Source organism: Dermochelys coriacea, chromosome 4 (genome assembly GCF_009764565.3).
Source record: "Dermochelys coriacea isolate rDerCor1 chromosome 4, rDerCor1.pri.v4, whole genome shotgun sequence".
In the NCBI taxonomy this organism is placed as follows: domain Eukaryota; kingdom Metazoa; phylum Chordata; order Testudines; family Dermochelyidae; genus Dermochelys; species Dermochelys coriacea.
Genome location: NC_050071.1, coordinates 71,869,290 through 71,889,486, shown reverse-complemented (window position 1 = coordinate 71,889,486; position 20,197 = coordinate 71,869,290). Strand labels below are relative to the sequence as shown.

General features: G+C 40.6%; 1 protein-coding gene across 12 annotated transcripts in view; it reads right to left on the bottom strand.

The window, feature by feature from the left end:
- Window positions 1-20,197, bottom strand: part of CLCN3 (chloride voltage-gated channel 3) — a 128,730-nt gene that overhangs the window by 26,179 nt on the left and 82,354 nt on the right. For all 12 annotated transcript variants that reach the window (XM_038398577.2, XM_038398576.2, XM_038398573.2 and 9 more), the window contains 5 exons: window positions 10,514-10,668; window positions 7,541-7,640; window positions 4,495-4,682; window positions 3,119-3,241; window positions 1,536-1,742 (listed from right to left, as the gene is read on the bottom strand). In XM_038398577.2, the coding sequence (XP_038254505.1) occupies window positions 1,536-1,742; window positions 3,119-3,241; window positions 4,495-4,682; window positions 7,541-7,640; window positions 10,514-10,668 (773 nt within the window). The remainder of the gene's footprint in view (window positions 1-1,535; window positions 1,743-3,118; window positions 3,242-4,494; window positions 4,683-7,540; window positions 7,641-10,513; window positions 10,669-20,197) is intronic.

Genomic DNA, 20,197 nt, shown 5'->3' with positions numbered 1-20,197 from the left:
ATTTTGGAGAGGGCAGAAGTTCTCTGATACATTTGAAACATTAATGCAACCTACAAGATACCCTCCTTTCTCTTTCAATTTGGTCAGACCAGTTAGCCCTTTTCCATCAATCCTGCACTTCTGGATGCCTGAATATTTTGCCCCTTCAATCTGCCAGACAACATGCTGATAAAATACAGTTTATTTCCTTCATTTTTCTTTCTTCTGTCTACTTTTTTCCCTGACTTCTGTTTTCTCTCCTTTTTCTTCTTATTCAGTTTCTCTTCTCTGTTGCACTTCACCTATCTTCTTTCCCCTGCCCCACCACAATCTCCTCCAACCTTTTTCCACTCTTCCCACTATTGCCCATTCTCTCAACCTAACCCTCTCTCTGACAAACTGGTTCCCTTCCCCCACACTTCACTGAGATCTCCCTCATTGCGTCCCCCAAAACTCAAGTCAATCATCCCAGCCTGTTATCCCGCCACATCTCTGCCCCTTCCCTACTCCCAATCCTGATTCTACTTCTCCTTTTCCAATTCTTGTACATTACCAGGTCTGCTTTAAAGGTCCTGTAGTACTTAAAATATAATTAGACAAAACAGACAAAGAGCAGGAAAATTATGCAAAAAAGAAAAGGAGTACTTGTGGCACCTTAGAGACTAACAAATTTATTAGAGCATAAGCTTTCGTGAGCTACAGCTCACTTCATCGGATGCAAGTGCTGAATCAGGATGGGAAAATTATGCCTATTTTTACAGATGAATTGAGCCACAGAGAGATTAAGTGACTTGCCCAGGGTTACAGAGGCACTCTGGGTTAGAGCTGGGAATTGAAGCCAGATCTCCTGAGTTCCAGACCAGTGCCTACTCCACAAGACTAACCTCCTACAGTAGTATGGGAGTTAAACATCCAGAACTGCAGCATGAGTGGGCAGAACTTAGAGAATTTTCTCCTGTTAAAAAAATGGGAAATGCTTTTGAAAAGTAGAATTATGCTGCAAAAAATCAGGATATCTGGCTACCTTCTGACACTGAACTTGCTTCTGTTAATATGGCATTAGATGCAATGCAAATTGGTTTCTGTCATTTGTGCCATGGCCAGCAGGAACTGGAAGAACTGCACAGGACTGTGGTCACTAGAGCAAAAGGGACACACGTCTAGAGTAACTTCATCTACTCCTCTGCCTCAGTGGTTTGTTAGCAAAGTTCAGAGATAAATCCATCGTGCTCCTCATTGTCAAGAACAGTTGTTATAATGTGGGGTCTAGAAGATGGAGTGTAAAGCAACACTAAATGTGGATGAGAGAGAAGGGAAGGATTTTTCAGGGCTCTGACAAGAATGTAGATAACCTTTGGTGGGGTACGGTGATCCCTGACTTGAGAATATAATGATTAATAATCCAAACCTATACAATAGCTAAAAGAACACAACATGTTTTAGACTTTGTTTTAATCAAAGGATTTTCATGGTTTACCAATCTTTTGATTATGGGAATTTATTCTAAAACTGTATCCTTTTTTATGCAATAGGTAAAAGTTTTAAGAGGGACTTACCTCCCTTTTTTTAGCTTCATTTGTACTGTACTTTGGAAAGAGGTAGGAAAAAATATTCCCACAGCAACAGGCAACATGTACTAGAGGACCCTCCTTTCCTAAACTCAGACCTGATGCTACAGCCAAGACTAAAGTGATGGTTTTTATCATCAAGGTCCACTTGCCCAAGTAACCTCGGATGATGAAGCCACTCAAAATAGTTTTAATCTAGAAGGAAAAAATACTCCATGTTAGACTTCATTTTTCTTAGAACACCCCATGCTACTTTTATGTTTATAAGCTATTATCTATAATTTTAGAATCACAACTTAAAAATTACTTGATTGGAAAGAAGACTTTTACCTGCAGAACTTTAAAAAACACATTTTTGAGTGCTATTTGTTTGCCAGAAGCATAACATTCACATTGTATATAATACAGTTACACTATACTTTAAGGAGATATATCTATACCTAAATCAGCAAAATATGGCAACTCTATTCATTATATTGAACAGAAAATAAACCTGCAGTAAATTACAAGACTGTATTAATTAAAGAGTTTTGTAATGTAACCTGACAAATGAAGATCATAAATGCCTGTAGCACAGCCAAACTCACTATGAAAACTATACTCGGCTATGCCAGTTAATTTACAGATGTTTTAATTCCAATAATATACTGTTTTTGCCAATGTCATCCTTCCCTATATTCTCTCCTATGTTTTATTATAACTGCACACAATATCTAAGAGCAATGGCTTGACATACTAATGAGGAGGAAGATCAGTTGTTTTTCCACTAGAAAAGAGTTTATATTTTTATATATTTTTCTAATATATTACTTTGCCTAATAACTGCTTTGTCATCATACCTGAAAAAAAATCTATACCATCTATTCATCACAGTAAAGACTGAGCACTGCAAAAAAATTTGGTCAAGTGTGCACATAAAGTAAAGGTTTGTCAAGTAAATTTAGAAACTGAATTGGAATTTGGCTTTGGGACCTCAGATCCCTACATATTTGAGGAAATACAGAACACTTAAAAATAAAAACATTCAAATTCTCCTAGAATTACTAGAATAGTCATACTACTGACCAATTTTTATAATTCTGAAATTAGAATGGCAAAGAATAGTTGTAAAAAGAACAAGATTTCACTATTTTTGACCAAACATTTTTACCTTATGAAATGACTTTGTCATTTCATGTTACTAAAGAAGATTATGGCCATGCAACAAAAGATGAACTACTACATCAAAAGGACCTCATACTGTTACAATTAGTTACTGTTCTATCATTGCTAAACTGACAAGTGGAAAAAACAATCACTCTTTGGAGGTTTTCAAAAGAAACCAAAGGCTTCCTATAAAACTAGGCCAACCAGAAATTGATGGCAAAACCTGAGAACTCAGGCAATATTCTGAAACCTTTTAATATCTATTTCAGTAATGCTTAATAATGTCAACATTATTTCAATTTTAATTCTTATATTAACATAATGCATCAAAGATACACTATTCATTCTTGGCTTCCCTTTTGCCCAGGATTATAAGGCAACAGGACCTTTTATATTAGCCTTAAATTAAAGTCTTCAGACCCTACCTCTGGAATCCCAGAGCCACAGGCATAGGGAGCAAACACTTTCACCAGAGAAACTGCTAGGAAGGCAAAGCTCAAGGCCCAGAAAATGTACATGATGTAGTTCATAATGTATGATCCTGGACCCTAAAAGTAAACAAATAAAAAACAAAATTATTAATATATAAAAAATTGATTAATATATAAACTAAATGTATTAGACATTTCTAAACAAAACTAATCTGGAAACACTCTTGCTGCAAAAAAAAAAAAAAAAAAAAAAAAAAAAAAAAAAAAAACAACACCTCTTACACATATATCCCCACACTAACAAAAGCAAAATGTTACTACAGCAAGAAAATTATTAATTTTGTTTGAAACACCCTGAAGTCATTACATTAAGTAAACTGTAGTAAAGCCTGAGCTATACAAGTTTTAGCTGTTATAAGAGTCTGTATCAAAATCAAACTATGAGTGCAACAAATAAATCTAGAAGTCATAGCACAGGAGGTTTTTGCAACTCAGACGCTAAAATCTAATGAATACAGTGTATAAAAATCTATTTTTGTAAGGTGTATGCTGCTAGAAAAGATTAATAAAACCAACTCATTTTTAGCTTTATTAATACAAGTCTTATTTTTTATTTATTTTCAATAAAAAAAAAATACTGCTAAAAATTTAGCTTTTATATAGAACCACAATCAGAAATACAAATTCTCATGCTCCCATTTAGAAGATGAGCCTTTTATTTCTTTATTAATAGGCATGTCTATCGTGCCTATCACTGTAGTATCCAAGCCGTTCACAAGTATTAATTAAACATCGTAACTTCCCTGTCAGTTGATTAAGTATTATCCCAATTTTACTGATAAAGAAAATGAGACAGAGGGAGGTTGAGACCTTGATCCTGTAAGCTGCTCTGCACAGGAAGACTCCTACTCCCATGTGCAGCCCCACTGAAGAATCCTTGCATAGAGCAGCTTGCAGGATCAGGGCATATGGCTCTGCTTAGACTACAGAGATTTTGCTGGTATATCTAGATCAGCAAAAAATCACCTAGTGCAGTTACAGTTATGCTGACATAAAAGTGATTTTGCCAATATAGCTTATTCTGGTTTGGTGAGTAAAATACTCTGTACTGGCAAAAGCACTTTTATGCCAGTATAACTACACTGGGGCTTGCACTATGCTGCAAACAAAAATCACAACTCTACCCAACACATAAAAACTTCAGTGTACATCTGGCCTAAGTGATTTGCCCAAGTTTACACAGGAAGATTGTGACAGAGCCAATAAAAGATTCACAGTTTAGTGCCTTACCTTAAGACCATCCTTCCTCCCTGTTTATTAATTCTCACCAAAACAACTAAACAATGCCTTCACTAAAGGGTTATACTTACTTCTGCTTGACCAATTATTAGTTCTGCCCATGTTTTCCACTGTGGACATTTGTCTCTTTCTTCAAATGTGATCTCATTTGATCCCCAACAACACTGCTCATGGTTAAACCAGAAAGCACTAAGGCAAATGCCTTCCTTTAAGTCAGTCATCCAATCAGCAGCAATGTCTATCAACCCTGCCAATGCCCCTGTTGAACAAACAGTTATGTATTAGCTTCTGGAAATTAAAAAAATTAAACAAAAACAGTGACATCCATTGACGTACCCTAAAAGAGCAGACAAACCTAAAGTAACAGACATGAGAAAAAATGGAAATACAGAAAAGTTGCGATCAAATATTGTTAACTGAGTTTGTGTACGGATCCAGTTTACAATTAGGAAAAGCTAGCTTTGGTCTTTTGCTCTAGAATCCAGTATCAGATAAATTACAAATACTCAGATTAAATAAATAATTTCTGATGATTTAAGGCACAGTTCAACAGTCCAAAAAATTAAGGATGTAAAGAGATAGATGGGACTGCTGTATTTTTATGATCAAATAAATATTTTTATCTTGTAAACTGAAGCATTTTGTATCTCAACTGAATCATAACAGCAGCCATATACAGGGGTAACATAATTCATTCTTATCTTACCAAAAATACATTCAAACACAAATGATACACCAAATAAAGTGAAGTATTTCAAACACACTGCTTGAAATAATCAACACGAAAAAACATAGTATGATCTTGGGAAGTGCTGAGTACCCACAATTCCCACTGAAGTTAATGAGAGATATAGATGGTCAGCACCTCTCAAGCTCAAGCCTTTAGAACCAGGAATATCTGTTGCAAGTGCAAGTTGAAAATTCCAGTCAAAACAAGCTCTTGAAAAACAGGCATTATCTAGTTTCAGGAAACTGCTTAAAAAGAGAGAGTTAAAAAGGCAATTTTACAAAAGAAGAAGGATGGCTTCTCACATTAGCAGTTTAGTTAGAAGTTGCAGATGAACCCAACAGTTCACTGATCACTAATCTCCCGTAACAAAAATATTTTATTTTTAAAAATGAATATAGTTCACAACTGGAAGTAGTGAATTTTGATCTAAAGTGGAAAAGAGCTTCAACCAGTGTCTCTAGAGAGACACAGACAGACCCACATGGGTAAAGCTGTTTTAGGGAAATACTAGTAATATTTACTAGCCCTCTGGTCCTAATGAAGTCAACTGCAAAACTTTCATTGACTCCAGCAGGGCCAGATTTCATCCTATACGAAGATTCAAAACATACAAACATAAAATCAGTAAACATGGTTGGAATTAAAACTGCACACTGGTTTTTCAGGATAAGGATGGAGATTTGTGGGATGTAGGTGGCAGAAGGTGGTAGCTGAGATTGAGAAGAGGAACTGACAAGGAGCATAGACAGAGTGGAAAATACTTAAACTTCTAATTTGCTTGCTTTTTTAGGATTTATGTTGGTGAGATATCCAGTGTAGCAATTTTAATCACATCGTCAAGTTTTTTTGAATAGATAATGACTTAATTTAGACTTTGTGGCATTTTTGACCCAAAAGATCCCAAATGCTTTATACTAATTATACACACACATTTTATCTATATATACGCATGTGTACATATATACATGCATATGCGTATACACACATTATATATTATGAAGATATACTCATTTACATGTCATTATGCACACATACATGGTGATTATTGCCATTACATTTGCCATGCCTCTCCTCATCTACACTCTGCACACTAATTCAACCCTCCTGGGATTTATTCTAGTATTTATGTAAAACTTATTAAGATAATTGGGTATGAAGGTGGTCATGGCTTCACATTCAGAAGCACTGCAGCCTTTTCAAATTATGGTAATAAAAGCCAAATAAGTCCCATAGCATCTGCAGGTGACCACACATGGTCAGGAGGACTTTAGTTTTGTGTCTTATCCTATATGAAAAACAAAAGATGAAATTGAGGCCAAAGGACAACGGAGTTTACTTGTAACAGCTAATATCTTGTATTAGGAACTTAGATTTCATTCATGGATGTCAATTAGAAATGTTAGTTAGACTAGTCACAACTGAATGCAGCTCATGGCCTATGAGCGTGAATCTATCAAAACTGGAAAGTTCTAATGGCTACTCATTGGTCTATGTGAAATGTGCTGATGGATTCAATCAAGTTCCTAGTGAGACATGCATCCATAGCAGAAATCCCACCATCATAGGGTACATCTACACAGCAAAAAATAATTAAATCCCAGTGGCAGCAAGTCTCAGAGCCCAGGTCAACTGACTAGGGTTCACGCTGTGTGGCTAAAAATAGCAGTGTAACTGTTCAGGCTTGGGCTGGAGACTGAAACCCAGTGAGGGTCTTGGAGCAACCAGAGTGGTAATGTCTACACTGCTATTTTTAGCCATGCAGTTCAAGCCCCATGGGCCCACATCACTTGACTCGGCTACGAGGCTCACTGCCACGGTTTTTTTTGTTCATTTTTTGCTATGCAGGTGAACCCATTGTGAATACTGACACTTTGTTGGGAATCTCAAGGAAGGGAGCTAGAACTGAATGGACAGGAATAATGAATTACCACATCACCTCAAAAAGTAAGGCTCTTACAGGCCAGGATTGAGGTATGTAGTTCACTGTGAAGAAGTTTCACCCTGGATGAAATCCTGAACCCACTGAAATCAATGAGAAAACCCCTCACTCACTTCACTGGGCCCAGGATTTCCTGCTGTGTGGACATGAACTGTCTCTAAATCTCTTAAAGCCTATCATTCTGGAACTTGTCACAAGACATATATTACTTACTTGATTTTTAACCTTGCTCCACTAAAATGAGATTATACTATTAGCCTGATCCTGTTCAACTGTTGAGGTGAAAATATTTTCACCTCATTTATGCATTTACAATAATGGGGTTTTGGACAGATATCAGAACAATATAATGGTAATCGTTAGTACAGAGACACACATGTACTATGGAAACTCATGAATGATCAGAAAAGACTGGAAAAGTTATGAAATTGTATTCTATTGTCTTTACCTGATGCCAAACCAGTTAGTGTGACTACTAGCCATCCTGACCATGCATCATACAAACTTTTTGTCATCTCCCAGGCTGATTCTTTCTTCTTGCTGTTAATCTGCAAATAGAAATCATCAGGTCTATATCATTTTCTTCCCCTGTTCTTGTGGGATTTTCACATTACAAAAGGAGTGAGAAAATTGTGTAATGAACAGAAAATATAATTGTAAAAACACAAAAATGTAATAACCGTAAAATTATTGCTATATTTTTGAACAGATTTCAAATTAACAAGATTTCTTTAAAATAAAACAAACAGCATACATTTTGGCACTCTCACAATAGACATTCAAAGTGTCCTTTAAATGTCTCTATAAAACTAGTTTTCACAAGTTTTTCCTCCCTCTCCCCCTTCTAAACACTGTGGCTACAAAGGCTTATACAATTTACAGTAGCTATATGAATTCCACAGTTGTTCAGCAACTATAAACTCAGTATCCTCTGTTCTAGCTTCTCAAGTCCCTACCACTGAAGCTAAAGAAACAACTTTTAGTTATCAGTAATATTAGTTTCAATCCCCTAGACCAGGGGTGGGCCCCCATGGTGCCACAGGCCCCGCACTGCTCTCAGAAGCGGCCGGCACCACATCCCTGCAGCCCAGGGGTGGTGGGGCGGGGTGGGGCAGAGGGCTCCGTGCATTGCCCTTGCCTCCAGGCACCGCCCCGCCCCCAGCTCCCATTGGCCAGGAACGGGGAACTGCGGCCAATGGGAGCTTTGGGGGAGGTACCTGGAGGCGCAGAAAGGGCAACGCACGGAGCCATGTGCGCCCCCGCAGCGGCTGCGCAGGGACGTGGTGCCGGATGCTTCCCGGAGTGGCATGGCATGGGGCCAGGGCAGGCAGAAAGGGAGCCTGCCCTGGCCCCGGTGAGTGCCGCTGCCACCCCGGAGCTGCTTTAGGTAAGCAGCGCCAGGCCAGAACCCACCCCCCAACTCCCTTCCTGCACCTCGCACCCCAACTCCCTGCCCTGAGCCCCCTGCTGCACCCTGCGCCCCCATGCACCCTAACCCCCTGCCCCACCTCACACCCCTCCTGCACCCCAAACTCCCTGCCTTGAGCCCCCTGTTGCACCCCACACTACTCCTGCACCTCAACCCCCTGCCCTGAGCTCCCTCCCACAGTCCGCACCCCTGCCCTGAGCCCCCTCCTGCACTCTGCACCCCTCCTGTACCCAACCCCCTTCCCTGAGCCCCTCCATACACCCCAACCCCTCCTCTGCCTCAATCTTTCTCTGAGGCCATTCCTGCACACCGAACCCCCTCCCACACACCACACTCCCTCCTGCACTCCAACCCCCTTCCCGCGCCCTACATACAATTTCCCCACCCAGATGTGGCCCTCGGCCCAAAAAGTTAGCCCACCCCTGCTCTAGACCAACTACTACTGTGTGATCATCTTGCCTGCAGTTGAGCAGGTCTGGCATTCCATTGAATGGCACACTCACCAGCACATCTTCAGTAAAAAGATGAAGTTGTGTTAACTATCACTTATTTACAACTAAGTTATGGAACAAAGAATTATTTAAAAATCAAAAATACTTCATAGAAACAGATAACCCCATGCAACTCACATGATTAGATTGCACACATGTTCTCAGATCCATTGCACACAGACCTGTTTATCTGAGAGGGGCACTAAATGCTACAGTTATGGTTTGGTTGGGTTTTTTTAAAGCAATGTAGGATTTGCAGAAGCGGATCAGATCAGTCTACACAGTCTATCTTGTTTCCAAAACCAACAAATATGTGATGCTTCAGAGAAATAACCAGCCCATTGTTCAGTGTTGAACATAGAAGGAATTTCTTCCCGACTCCTGCAAGCAGACAGGTTAGAAGACTGATGTTTGAGATTTAGTTACCCTTAGATTTTAACTATTTCTTTAGATCGGTTTAAAAAAAAAAAAAAAAAAGATTTCACATCTTCAAAATGCTTCCTTTTACAGGTACATTAATGGGGGTCTCTCAAAAGCATAACAATGACCTTTAAAACAGCTTACTTTCTTTTAAAGGTTTTGCCTTATTTAGAATAAAATTATACCTCAGATAAATGACAATATCTAATATGAAAAGGAGTACTTGTGGCACCTTAGAGACTAACAAATTTATTAGAGCATAAGCTTTCGTGAGCTACAGCTCACTTCATCGGATGCAGCTCACGAAAGCTTATGCTCTAATAAATTTGTTAGTCTCTAAGGTGCCACAAGTACTCCTTTTCTTTTTGCGAATACAGACTAACACGGCTGCTACTCTGAAACCTGTAATATCTAATATGTCACTGAGTAATGGACACTGCGATCCCAATTCATGAAAGCATCTGTATGCAGCAAAAAACTTAAGTCCCAGGGCTTACGTAGGTGCTTATGTGCTTTCCTGATTAGGAGCCTGAAAGATTAAGATTTTCAGAAGAGCCCAGTATGAAAAGAGAGAAGATAGTTTGTAGGATGGGGCAGATTTGGGAGAGGGATGTGGGAGAGAGACTATCCATTTAAACTAAGGCCTGGTCTATGCAATTTTTGTATTGATAAATATTTTGGTTCAGTGTGAGATTTGTTTTTTTAAATCAAAATAAGTATACCAGTATAGCAGTGCCTTATACAAGTATAGTTTATTTCCCTTAGTGAATGGAAAGGAGCTATACTAGTACAAATGTATCCACATTTGGGGGCTGAAGGAGGGGTTGTTGTGGAGGTGACCTCTGTTTTCACTGCCTTAAATTATTGTTTGCCTTCCTAAACTATAATGCTATCTCATTGACTGAGACTCCAATCCAGAAATACATGTAAGCACGTGGGTGAGATTTAAGCATGTGACTGAAGTCAACGGAACTATCCACATGTTTAAAGTTATGCACACGGTTATGTGTTGCTGGATCAGACCTTAATCCAAATACACAACATTAAGTCATTTCTAATTATTGTTATTGATCTCAAGTACCCGTCTGTGCCTTTCTCTGTCTTTGCACTTCTCTCGCACCCAGTCAATAGTGTGGAAGTCATCGTATGTTCCAACTCCAGGAATGGGTTCATCCAAGAGGTCCAGTAAGTGTGTTGAACTATTAATGCTTCCTCCATTTGTCATTGTATGAGTTCCTATGGCAGAGAAAGGATGAGAAATTATTACACTCTGCAATAGAATAATTGTTTGTATAAACCTTTCCCTGTAAGTGCTTTAATTTTCAAAAAATATATGTATATACAATCTCCATTTGGAAAATTTCTATATATTAAAGGTTTTTGATTGTAGGGGGAGGTTGTATTTTTTCTTTTTTCCAAATCACCACCATCTTTCTAGACATTTTTTTCAAATTAGTAGCTTGTTCAAATGTGTTAGTGTAAAAGACTAAGGAAACAGAAAATAATCAATAACTCCAGTAAGAATTCAGCTGGTTTATCATTCTAATTTATTTGTGCTGAAACAGCACCCAAGGTTCTAGCTTCAAATCAAGCCTCAATGTGCTAGGAACAGTATGAACACATAGTATGAGACAATGTCTATGCCAAAAGCACTATACTTGGTCTTAGCCAAAAGACCACAAAAGTTTATTATTTTAAATGTGCACATTATACATCATTATCTTAAGCAGGTAAAAAAGGACAGCTGTTGGAATATTCAGTATTTACTGAATTTTCTCCTCCAATGGGCTTTGCTTAGGCCCATGGCTGTTGCTGTCAGTATTTTATTTCTAGTGTTCAGCTGCAATTTGAATTTAAGCAGTGCTGACTTAATATTTCCATTGGTTAAATATTCATCAACACAGTCTGCAAAACTACTTGATTACTCTCTGTGTGGATTCTTGAGCAAGTTCGGTAGCACATTGTGAAAAATGAATAGCTCTCACTATTGTTTTACTATACATAATGGACTAAATTTAGGAAAACTTGACTGTAAAAAACAAAACAAAACAAAAATCACAAACTGGCAGAGGTGAGGTGTGTTGTCTAAAACTACTTTAAACTCACTGTTGAAACTAACTAGATTTCAGGTAGATGATTATTACTTGCCTAGATCCTTGATTACAAATGTCTCATAGCCGATGGTTACTGTAAAACAAGTATAAGCAGCAATAAAAATGATTAAAAGAGAGAGCTGACCTAGCAGCTCTATAGCAACACAGGACCCAGAAAGCAGTGTATCCAAGTTTGAGTGCCCCATGCCCGGTCCTTACTCCCCAGTCAGTCAAGCCAGTCTCATACCACTCTTTCACTACGCTCCTTTGTAGCTCGCACATTTGGCAGCACCAGCGTTCTCCCAAGACAGATGCTTCCAATGAATAGGTTGAAGGAGCACAGGAGGAGTGTGGAAAATCAACCTTTTCTCAAATACATAACACTGACTATATAAGGGAATAGCAATCACAGCAGCAATTATTTTTTGGCTCTTGACTTCTGAATTATGCTTTGCATAATTTGCACAATCTTAATGTGGACGTTAAACATAGGATCCACTGTGCCAGTGTATCCTTTGGAAAGTTGCTCTGTCGTGTCTTTAGAGATCAGCAGATGGAAACTAAGATCCTGGTCTACAATGCAGTAGTCAGCCCCACTCTTCCTTATGGGTGCGAGACCTGGGTGACATACTGAAGATATCTTAAGTGTCTGGAGTGGTACCAACCTCAATGCCTTAAGAAGATTCTCGTATCAGGTGGGAATACCATTGCACCAATGCCAGTGTTCTCTCTGTAGCTAACATCACCATTGTTGAGGCGAAGATTATGAAACATCAACTTCACTGGGCTAGTCACTGTGTGCGAAAGGCTGATATTTGTCTTCCAAAACAAGTCCTATTTTCTCAATTTAGTCATGGTAAGAGGACTTGTGGGGGACATAGGAAACACTACAAGGACACCCTGAAAGTCTATCTTAAGAAGGGAGGCACTGATCCCACAAATTGGGAAGAGCTGGCTGGCAATAAACTGCAATGGTTTTGCATCATACATCAAGCTTCAGCCTATTTCGAAGAGAATCGCCTTGCTCAAGAGGCTGAGAAATGGCAGAGGAGGAAGGAAAGGGTACAGCATCCTGGCCAGCAGCTGTGCTTTCTTTACGCAACCACCTGTCACACATGTGGAAAAACCTGTAAAGCATGACTTGGACTCCTCAAGTTATTTTAAGTCTCATCAATGACTTTTTCCTCCAGCAGACAGCATCCTCATATCGAGGGATAGCCGACGATGACTATGCTTTGAAGTACTTGTTGCCCGAGAGGAAGTAAAAGGGAAAATGGGCCCAAATGGCAGTGATCTCTTATTGCATATTTATATTGTAGTAGTGCCTTACAGCAGTCTACCACATGGATTGCGTGAGAGAAAATGCAAGCCAGAGCCAGCAGAACAGCTGCAGAAAGCAATTCAAGACTAGCCTAGCCAGTGCCACTCCCCTCCCTCTCTAGACCCAAAAGTATGTAAGGAAACCCCACCTCTGGGGGCATTAGAATCTATATGGAGTTACTCTTCCCCATTATCACATGACGTTTGAGAAAGAAGCTGCAAGGAGGAGCTGGTCAAAGATTGAGGGCTTCTCTGCACTTGAAAAAGTTACTCTGGATTGAGTTTTTGGGGGATAAACTGCTTTGCCTCCACACAAGAGATTTTTTCCTCAAATTATCTGTCATTTCATTTCATATTACAGTAAACGCGGCATTATCTGCCACTTTATCAACCGGGAAGTTCTAGAAAATCGGCATTTCGGATATCTCCCAATACAAATCTTCAGTAGGGTTGCCAGATATCCAGTTGCCCCTGCTGCTCCTAGGCGGAGGAACGGCCATGGGAGCCCTGTGTGCTGCCCCGACCCCATGCGCTGGCTCTGCAGCTCCCATTGGCCCTAGGAGCTGAGGGACATGTTGCTGCTTGTGGGGAGCTGCCCAACGTGAGCACTGCCCAGAGCTGGCATCCCAAAACCCCTCCTGGGCCCTAACCCCCAGCCCTGAGCCCCCTCCCACACCCAAACTCACTCCCTCCATTGGTAAGTATAACTCTTAGTTAACCGAAATTTTTGACTAACCAGCACTCCCCAACCCCCAATATGCTGGATAACAAAGGTTTTACTGTAATTAATCCACTTTAGAAGCAAATTTACTCAAATATGGAATGAGTTACCCCACAATAAATTTGTGTGACCGCATCCCCATTTTGAACTAATTGTTTTGCTTCTGGCAGTCCTCCCACTGCTATCCCACACTGCACTACTGCACTCCTGGACTGCAGTGTCTGTTTATTTACGTGCCCTTGTGCTCTAATTCTCTAGGATAATCTTCACTGGATGTCATCTCCCTGATTAAATGCTGGAGTACAGCCAGATGTATCCCCTTGTGATTCTAGCTCATGATGAGTTCACAAACCCAGAGTCACATCACAATTATAGAAGCCATGTTCCATGTACAGATATGCACTTCCTTGGCCTTTGGGAAGAGGAGCAGGTTCAGTCCCATCTAAGAGCAGTCACCAGAATGCCAAGAGGTACGAGAGGATATCCAATCAAAGGCAGGAGAGAGGGCACTCCCAGGTGCAGTACAGTACCACAACAAATGAAAGCCATTCCAGCAGTTATAAAAATGCCAAGCACAATAACAAAACCGTGGGAAATATGCGCTTATGAGGAAATAGACTAGATTCTCACAAGGGAGGCCATCACTGAATCCTGGCACATTCTTTATAGCAACAAATAAACCCAAGTCGGCCCTAAATAGCATCGTGAATAGGTGGGGATTGCCATGGATAGCCGGGATTTCTTCAACTTGAAAAACCTCAGAGGCAGGCCCAGCACTGGAGACAGGGAGAACCCCAAACCCAGACAGAAAACAAGTCTGACAATGCCTGGGAGGGGACCTCTTCCTTTAAGTATTGTGTGTTTTAAACACCATGTTTTGGGTACCATCATGGTGCCACCAAGTTGGCCAGATATGAGCCAGGAGCTTCTCTCCACCTGCTTGGCTTTTATCTGCCCACCCTCCCCCGGGGTGCTCAAAATAGCATCCATGCCAGAGAATTTAAGCTCCAAAGTGTTTATTTCTCTTAAACATTAAATCCCCCAAACATGTGCCCCACTACCACCACCTTCCAGTGCTGCTTAATGCTTCCTCTCACTCCTGGTCAACTGCCTTGTCGCTGCTCAAGATGGCCACAGAGTGGGGGGTGGATGAAAAAGAATCTAACACATTGCATGGCAAGCATGTTTACTGTAGCATCAGATACAGAATAAGAAAAAACAGTAAGAAAAGTACTTGAATTCACAATTTGACAAATGCTGTGAGCTTTTAGCTACCTTTACATTTTATAAGATAAATTGGGCAACAGCCATATTTCAAAATACATAGGATTGTAAGACATTCATGGTTATTTTTAATCACACTCTCAGCATTGTTAATCCCTTGAGTTCAGAACAAATTATTCATGGCAGGTCAGGGCAAGCCCATGAGAATGGAATTCCAAACCTGAAGATAAAGCAACGTTTTATCATTGCTGGCACAGAAGCTACTGTGCTATTTCTCTGCCCCTCTGGCACCCGATACATTGTCATACCCATGGACAGTTCCATTATCTGTGGCTGAATGCCTGACAAATCTTTTGGGGATGAGAAAGAGGACACAAGAGAGCACGTTTAGTGGCCTTGTGGCTGCATCCCAGAGAAGAGAAAAGAATAAAGAAGAGTGGAGGGATGGTTTCCTTCAACATGACACCAAGAAGAGAGAGAAGATTCTCTCACAGATTCTGGGGGTAATGAACAGGCAGATAGCTCTGCTGAAGAAAATGGTGACACTATGTTCATGGCCATCACCCTAACCTAGCCATGTCCTGCAGCCCCTTGAAAATACTGTATATGCTGGAAGTACTTCATCCCTTCCCCAACTACAAGGAACTGACCTTTCCTCACCACTGCAGATCCCAAGACAAAGAGAACAGTGAAATTCCTACAACTATATTACTTGCCATGCCACATCCCAAGACATGGAAACTGTTTCAGCCCCACCTACACGTTTGTGACCTCATCAGCACAATCATGTGTGCACTAATCACTTGCATGTCTTTCCACAATTCCATTGTTTTAAATTTGCACTGTGCGATGATCAGTAAAATTCTTTATTATTTACAACTCAGTTGAAAAATGTAATAAAATCCTTGCACAAAGCATAATTAAATTCTTACCAAAGGAACAATAAAATCAACCTAGCCTTAAAGTAGGAACACAATGCATCCCTGACCTTGTGTCTGTGACCAATGGTAACCTTTAGCAGAGGCAATCTATTTGGCTGTTCAGAAAGTCTCACAACCTTTGCCTCCCACCCATCTATGAGGCTTTCTCCCTCTCTCTCATAAATGTGCAAAACACAGCAAGCACCTATCTCATGAGGCAGCTATTCCTCAGCAGCCTCCAGTCATGAGGTACCCCTACCTTCCCTTCAGTGTTCCAAATGTACACAATCACTGTCATTCTACAGCTAGTTAAACAGCTCCTTTCTCCTAACCAAGTGTCAGTAAAAAGCTTCATAGATCAGGGAAGCAGAGGATAAGATGAGTCTCCAGAATGACAATAGAAATCACAACACAATTTATGTCCACAGTGGTCCTGGGAGCAAAAGTTCTATTTCTCATTGCAGAAAACAGTTTGAGTTTCTAAAGATACTAGTACCACAGTCTTTTCCAGACCACCCCACATTAATATTAATGAACCTGCCATGGTGACCAGCCAGGCCTTGCAGCACCATGGAGAAATACCCCTTTCTGTTGATGAATGCGGAGGCCTTGTTCAGGGGGCAAAGATAGACACATGGGTCCCACCAATGGCGCCAATACAATTTGGGAACCCCAACAATACAAATCCCTCAATAATCTCCTGTCCATTACCAAGCTTTATGATCAGGAGCAGCAGCACCCTCTTGATAGAAGCACAAACCTCCATGACAAAAGCCCTGACAACTGATCTACCAAAACTGGTAGCAATCAGGTGTGTCAACCTCCTAGGCAGGGATTGCCATGTGCTTCACCCTGTTGAGGGGAGCTCTTATGTAGGTTTTCTGCCCTTGCAGCTCCACGATGAGCTCTGCACAACAGCCTGTTTTATAATCCTTCTTATATTGTATTTCCATTACACATTTTTAATGCTTATTGTCCCAATTCCTCATGAATATCTCCCCCAGGGCTGTTTCATTCCCTCCTCAGGAGCTCAACTGTCATTCTCTGTTGTCCTTTCACAGCTCAATACAGTTAAAAATTACCATCAGGAGGTTTGGAAAGCATCTGTGGCCCATTTCTAGATTACGGAAATAGGTTATTTAAAAAAAAAAAAGTCAGCTAATAAGTTTTAACTTATGGGATAAGCCCTCAGTGGAGGTGTCAAGGTTCCTTCTCCACTCTGAACTCTAGGGTACAGATGTGGGGACCTGCATGAAAGACCTCCTAAGCATATTCTTACCAGCTTAGGTTAAAAACTTCCCCAAGGTACAAACTTTGCCTTGTCCTTGAACAGTATGCTGCCACCACCAAGCGTTTTAAACAAAGAGCCTGGAAAGAGACCACTTGGAGATGTCTTCTCCCCAAATATCCTCCCCAAGCCCTACACCCCCTTTCCTGCGTAAGGCTTGATAATAATCCTCACCAATTGGTACAGGTGAGCACAGACCCAAACCCTTGGATCTTAAGAACAATGAAAAATCAATCAGGTTCTTAAAAAGAAAAGAAAAGAAAAGAAAAGAAAAGAAAAGAAAAGAAAAGGTAAAAGAATCACCTCTGTAAAATCAGGATGGTAAATACCTTACAGGGTAATCAGATTCAAAAACATAGAGAATCTCTCTAAGCAAAACCTTAAGTTACAAAAAGACAGAAAAACAGGAATACACATTCCCTCCAGCACAGCTTATTTTACAAGCCATTAAACAGAAGAAAATCGAACGCATTTTCTAGCTAGATTACTTGCTAACTTTACAGGAGTTGGAAGGCTTGCATTCCTGATCTGTTCCTGGCAAAAGCATCACACAGACAGTCCAACCCCTTTGTTCCGCCCCCCCCTCCAGATTTGAAAGAATCTTGTCCCCTCATTGGCCATTTTGGGTCAGGTGCCAGCAGAGTTACCTCAGCTTCTTAACCCTTTACAGGCGAAAGAATTTTGCCTCTGGCCAAGAATGATTTTATAGCACTGTATACAGCAAGGTGGTTCTGGTGGGCTCCTGCCCATGAATGCCAGGGTGTGAAGGCTTCAGGGGAACTGCTGTTCAGTGTCTTGGGTTGGGGGGGGGAGGGGGAAGAGAAAGAGGACACAGCAGGTTCCTGCCCCCATGTTCCATGACATGAAATCCCACAGAAGGCACTAATGCATTCTGTTTAAATTGATTTACAAGTATGAGCCGGGGGGGGGGGGGGGGGGGAGAGAAGGTTTGCACACATTTCAGTAAATATTATTTCAAGCAGAAGAAAAGTATTTTTATAACATATTTGCCACACCACAAGCATTGCAACACTCCTTGCTTGCCACACTCTTTCTTGGCTCAGATAACAATGGTGAGCAGTGGGAGGCTAACACCTAGGACACATGTAGTATTCTCTTTATAATCAATCAATGGAAACTACAGGTATCTATTTGTCTAGGTGTTTGTAACATTACTCATCACTGTTGCATCTGCGCAGCTACCCAAAAATGTCACTTATGTGCATCACTTACAGGTACTGAAAGATACCCCTCTTATTACCCAAAGAAGTTCAGTAAAAAAAACTACAGACAAAACTGAAGGCTGGTCTACACAGGAAAGTTAGGTGGACCCAGCAACATCGCTCCTGGGTATGAAAAATTCATACTCCTGGGAGACATAACTCAACCTAAACTCCAGCATAGACAGCACTAGGTCAATTAAAGAATTCTTCTGTTGACCTAGCTACTGCCTCTTGGAAAGCTGGATTTACTACAGCAACGGATTTACCACACAGTGGAACAAGCCACTGTAGTAAGTGTCTATGCTACAGCGGCAGAGCTGCAGCTGTGCTACTGCAGCGTTTCTAGCATAGACATAACTTCAGGCAAGTGTGGCCTGTGGAGTAAACAAGGTCCAGGGAATTCGACAATGAAGCCCAAGGTCATCTCATTTTTAAAACTTATGTATAACCTCTGATGATCACACATATCAGAGACATTCTCCATCTCAGTTTGAGGATAAGGCACAACCTACTCTTAATTTATGCAAACTGGACAAATCACTCAAACTGTCAAAGCATCCCTCAGCTGGACAAAGTTTGGACACATCTATACCTGTCACAGGCACAGTTAGACAGGAATGATGCTAATAATGTTTAGCACTTATATATTCACAGATCTCCAAACTTTCAAGAAGTGGATGTGTTGCATCCACATAGAGATGGGGAAACTAAAGGATGGACAATGTCACACAGTGAGTCAATGGTAGAGCAAGGAAAAGACCCCAGGTCTCCTAAGCAAAAGTCCAATTACTGCACACTGTCTCATAGTAATGACATGCTTTAAGAGTCTACCATACTACATCCGATGAAGTGAGCTGTAGCGCACGAAAGCTTATGCTCAAATAAATTTGTTAGTCTCTAAGGTGCCGCAAGTATTCCTTTTCTATTTGCGGATATAGACTAACACAGCAGCTACTCTGAAACCTACCATACTACAGTTATCACTGCTCAGCCATCCCTATTTTCCAGGGACAATCTCTAATGGGAGTACTCTGTCCTGCAAAATGGCTAGTTACTACTGTTCCAGCTGTTAGCATTGGGTGGCCAACAATGCTGGCCCTCTCCTAGTGAAAAAGGAAAATATTTCAACTGCGTGACTGGCTGGTCATTGAAAATCAAGCTAATAAGTCTACACTGGAGGTGGGGATTAGCCTACCTTCATCATCAAAACCTGCTGAGTGCTAAAATCAGAAGGAAGAGGGGCTTTTCAGAGGTTGTATACTAACCCCTGGCCTTGCTTCACCTCTGTGTCCCTTGTCAGCAAGTGACAGAGGGGGTCTCCTGAAGTGCAGTGCACATGGTTCTGGGTCATTTAAAAGTAGAAACAAAGTCTGCAAAAAATAGCTATACATTTGTGCCCATATATGTGTGTATTTCAATACCAATCCAACGAGATAGTGTTAAGCTTCTGATTAAACCAGACAAAAGTTTATTTAAATTTTTGTCTTTCTTCTGTCAAAGAAATAGCAGTAATTAAGCACTTAAAAACAAAATCTTTGTGGTGTGTACATAGGTTGTCATTCTACTTGAGAAGAGTATCTAGTAAGCCTGATTCACTGGGACTTGGAGAACAGGAAAAAACAGAAGTACACAACGATGTGTGACAAACACTCACATCCACCAGAACAAAACAAAAACAAAAAACCTAGAGTATTTAAAAAAAAAAAAAATCAAGGATAGTAGGACTAAAAAAGGGTGTGAATGGAAGCATAACAAACCAAAAGCCTTTTGGAGAATCACTTCCTCTGTCTATAAGACTGCAACTATACACCCAGAGGCTGTGCCCTCCATTTACCTCCAGTGAGCCCATACAACCTACTTCTATGGGGTAGCTGTAGGTGAACATAAGGAGGTGAGGAAAGAAGAAGTCAATCCTGGAAAGTCAAAAAAAGCTGCTGTACGTGGTAGAGCACAAAAATGTGGTTTATTCAGGATTA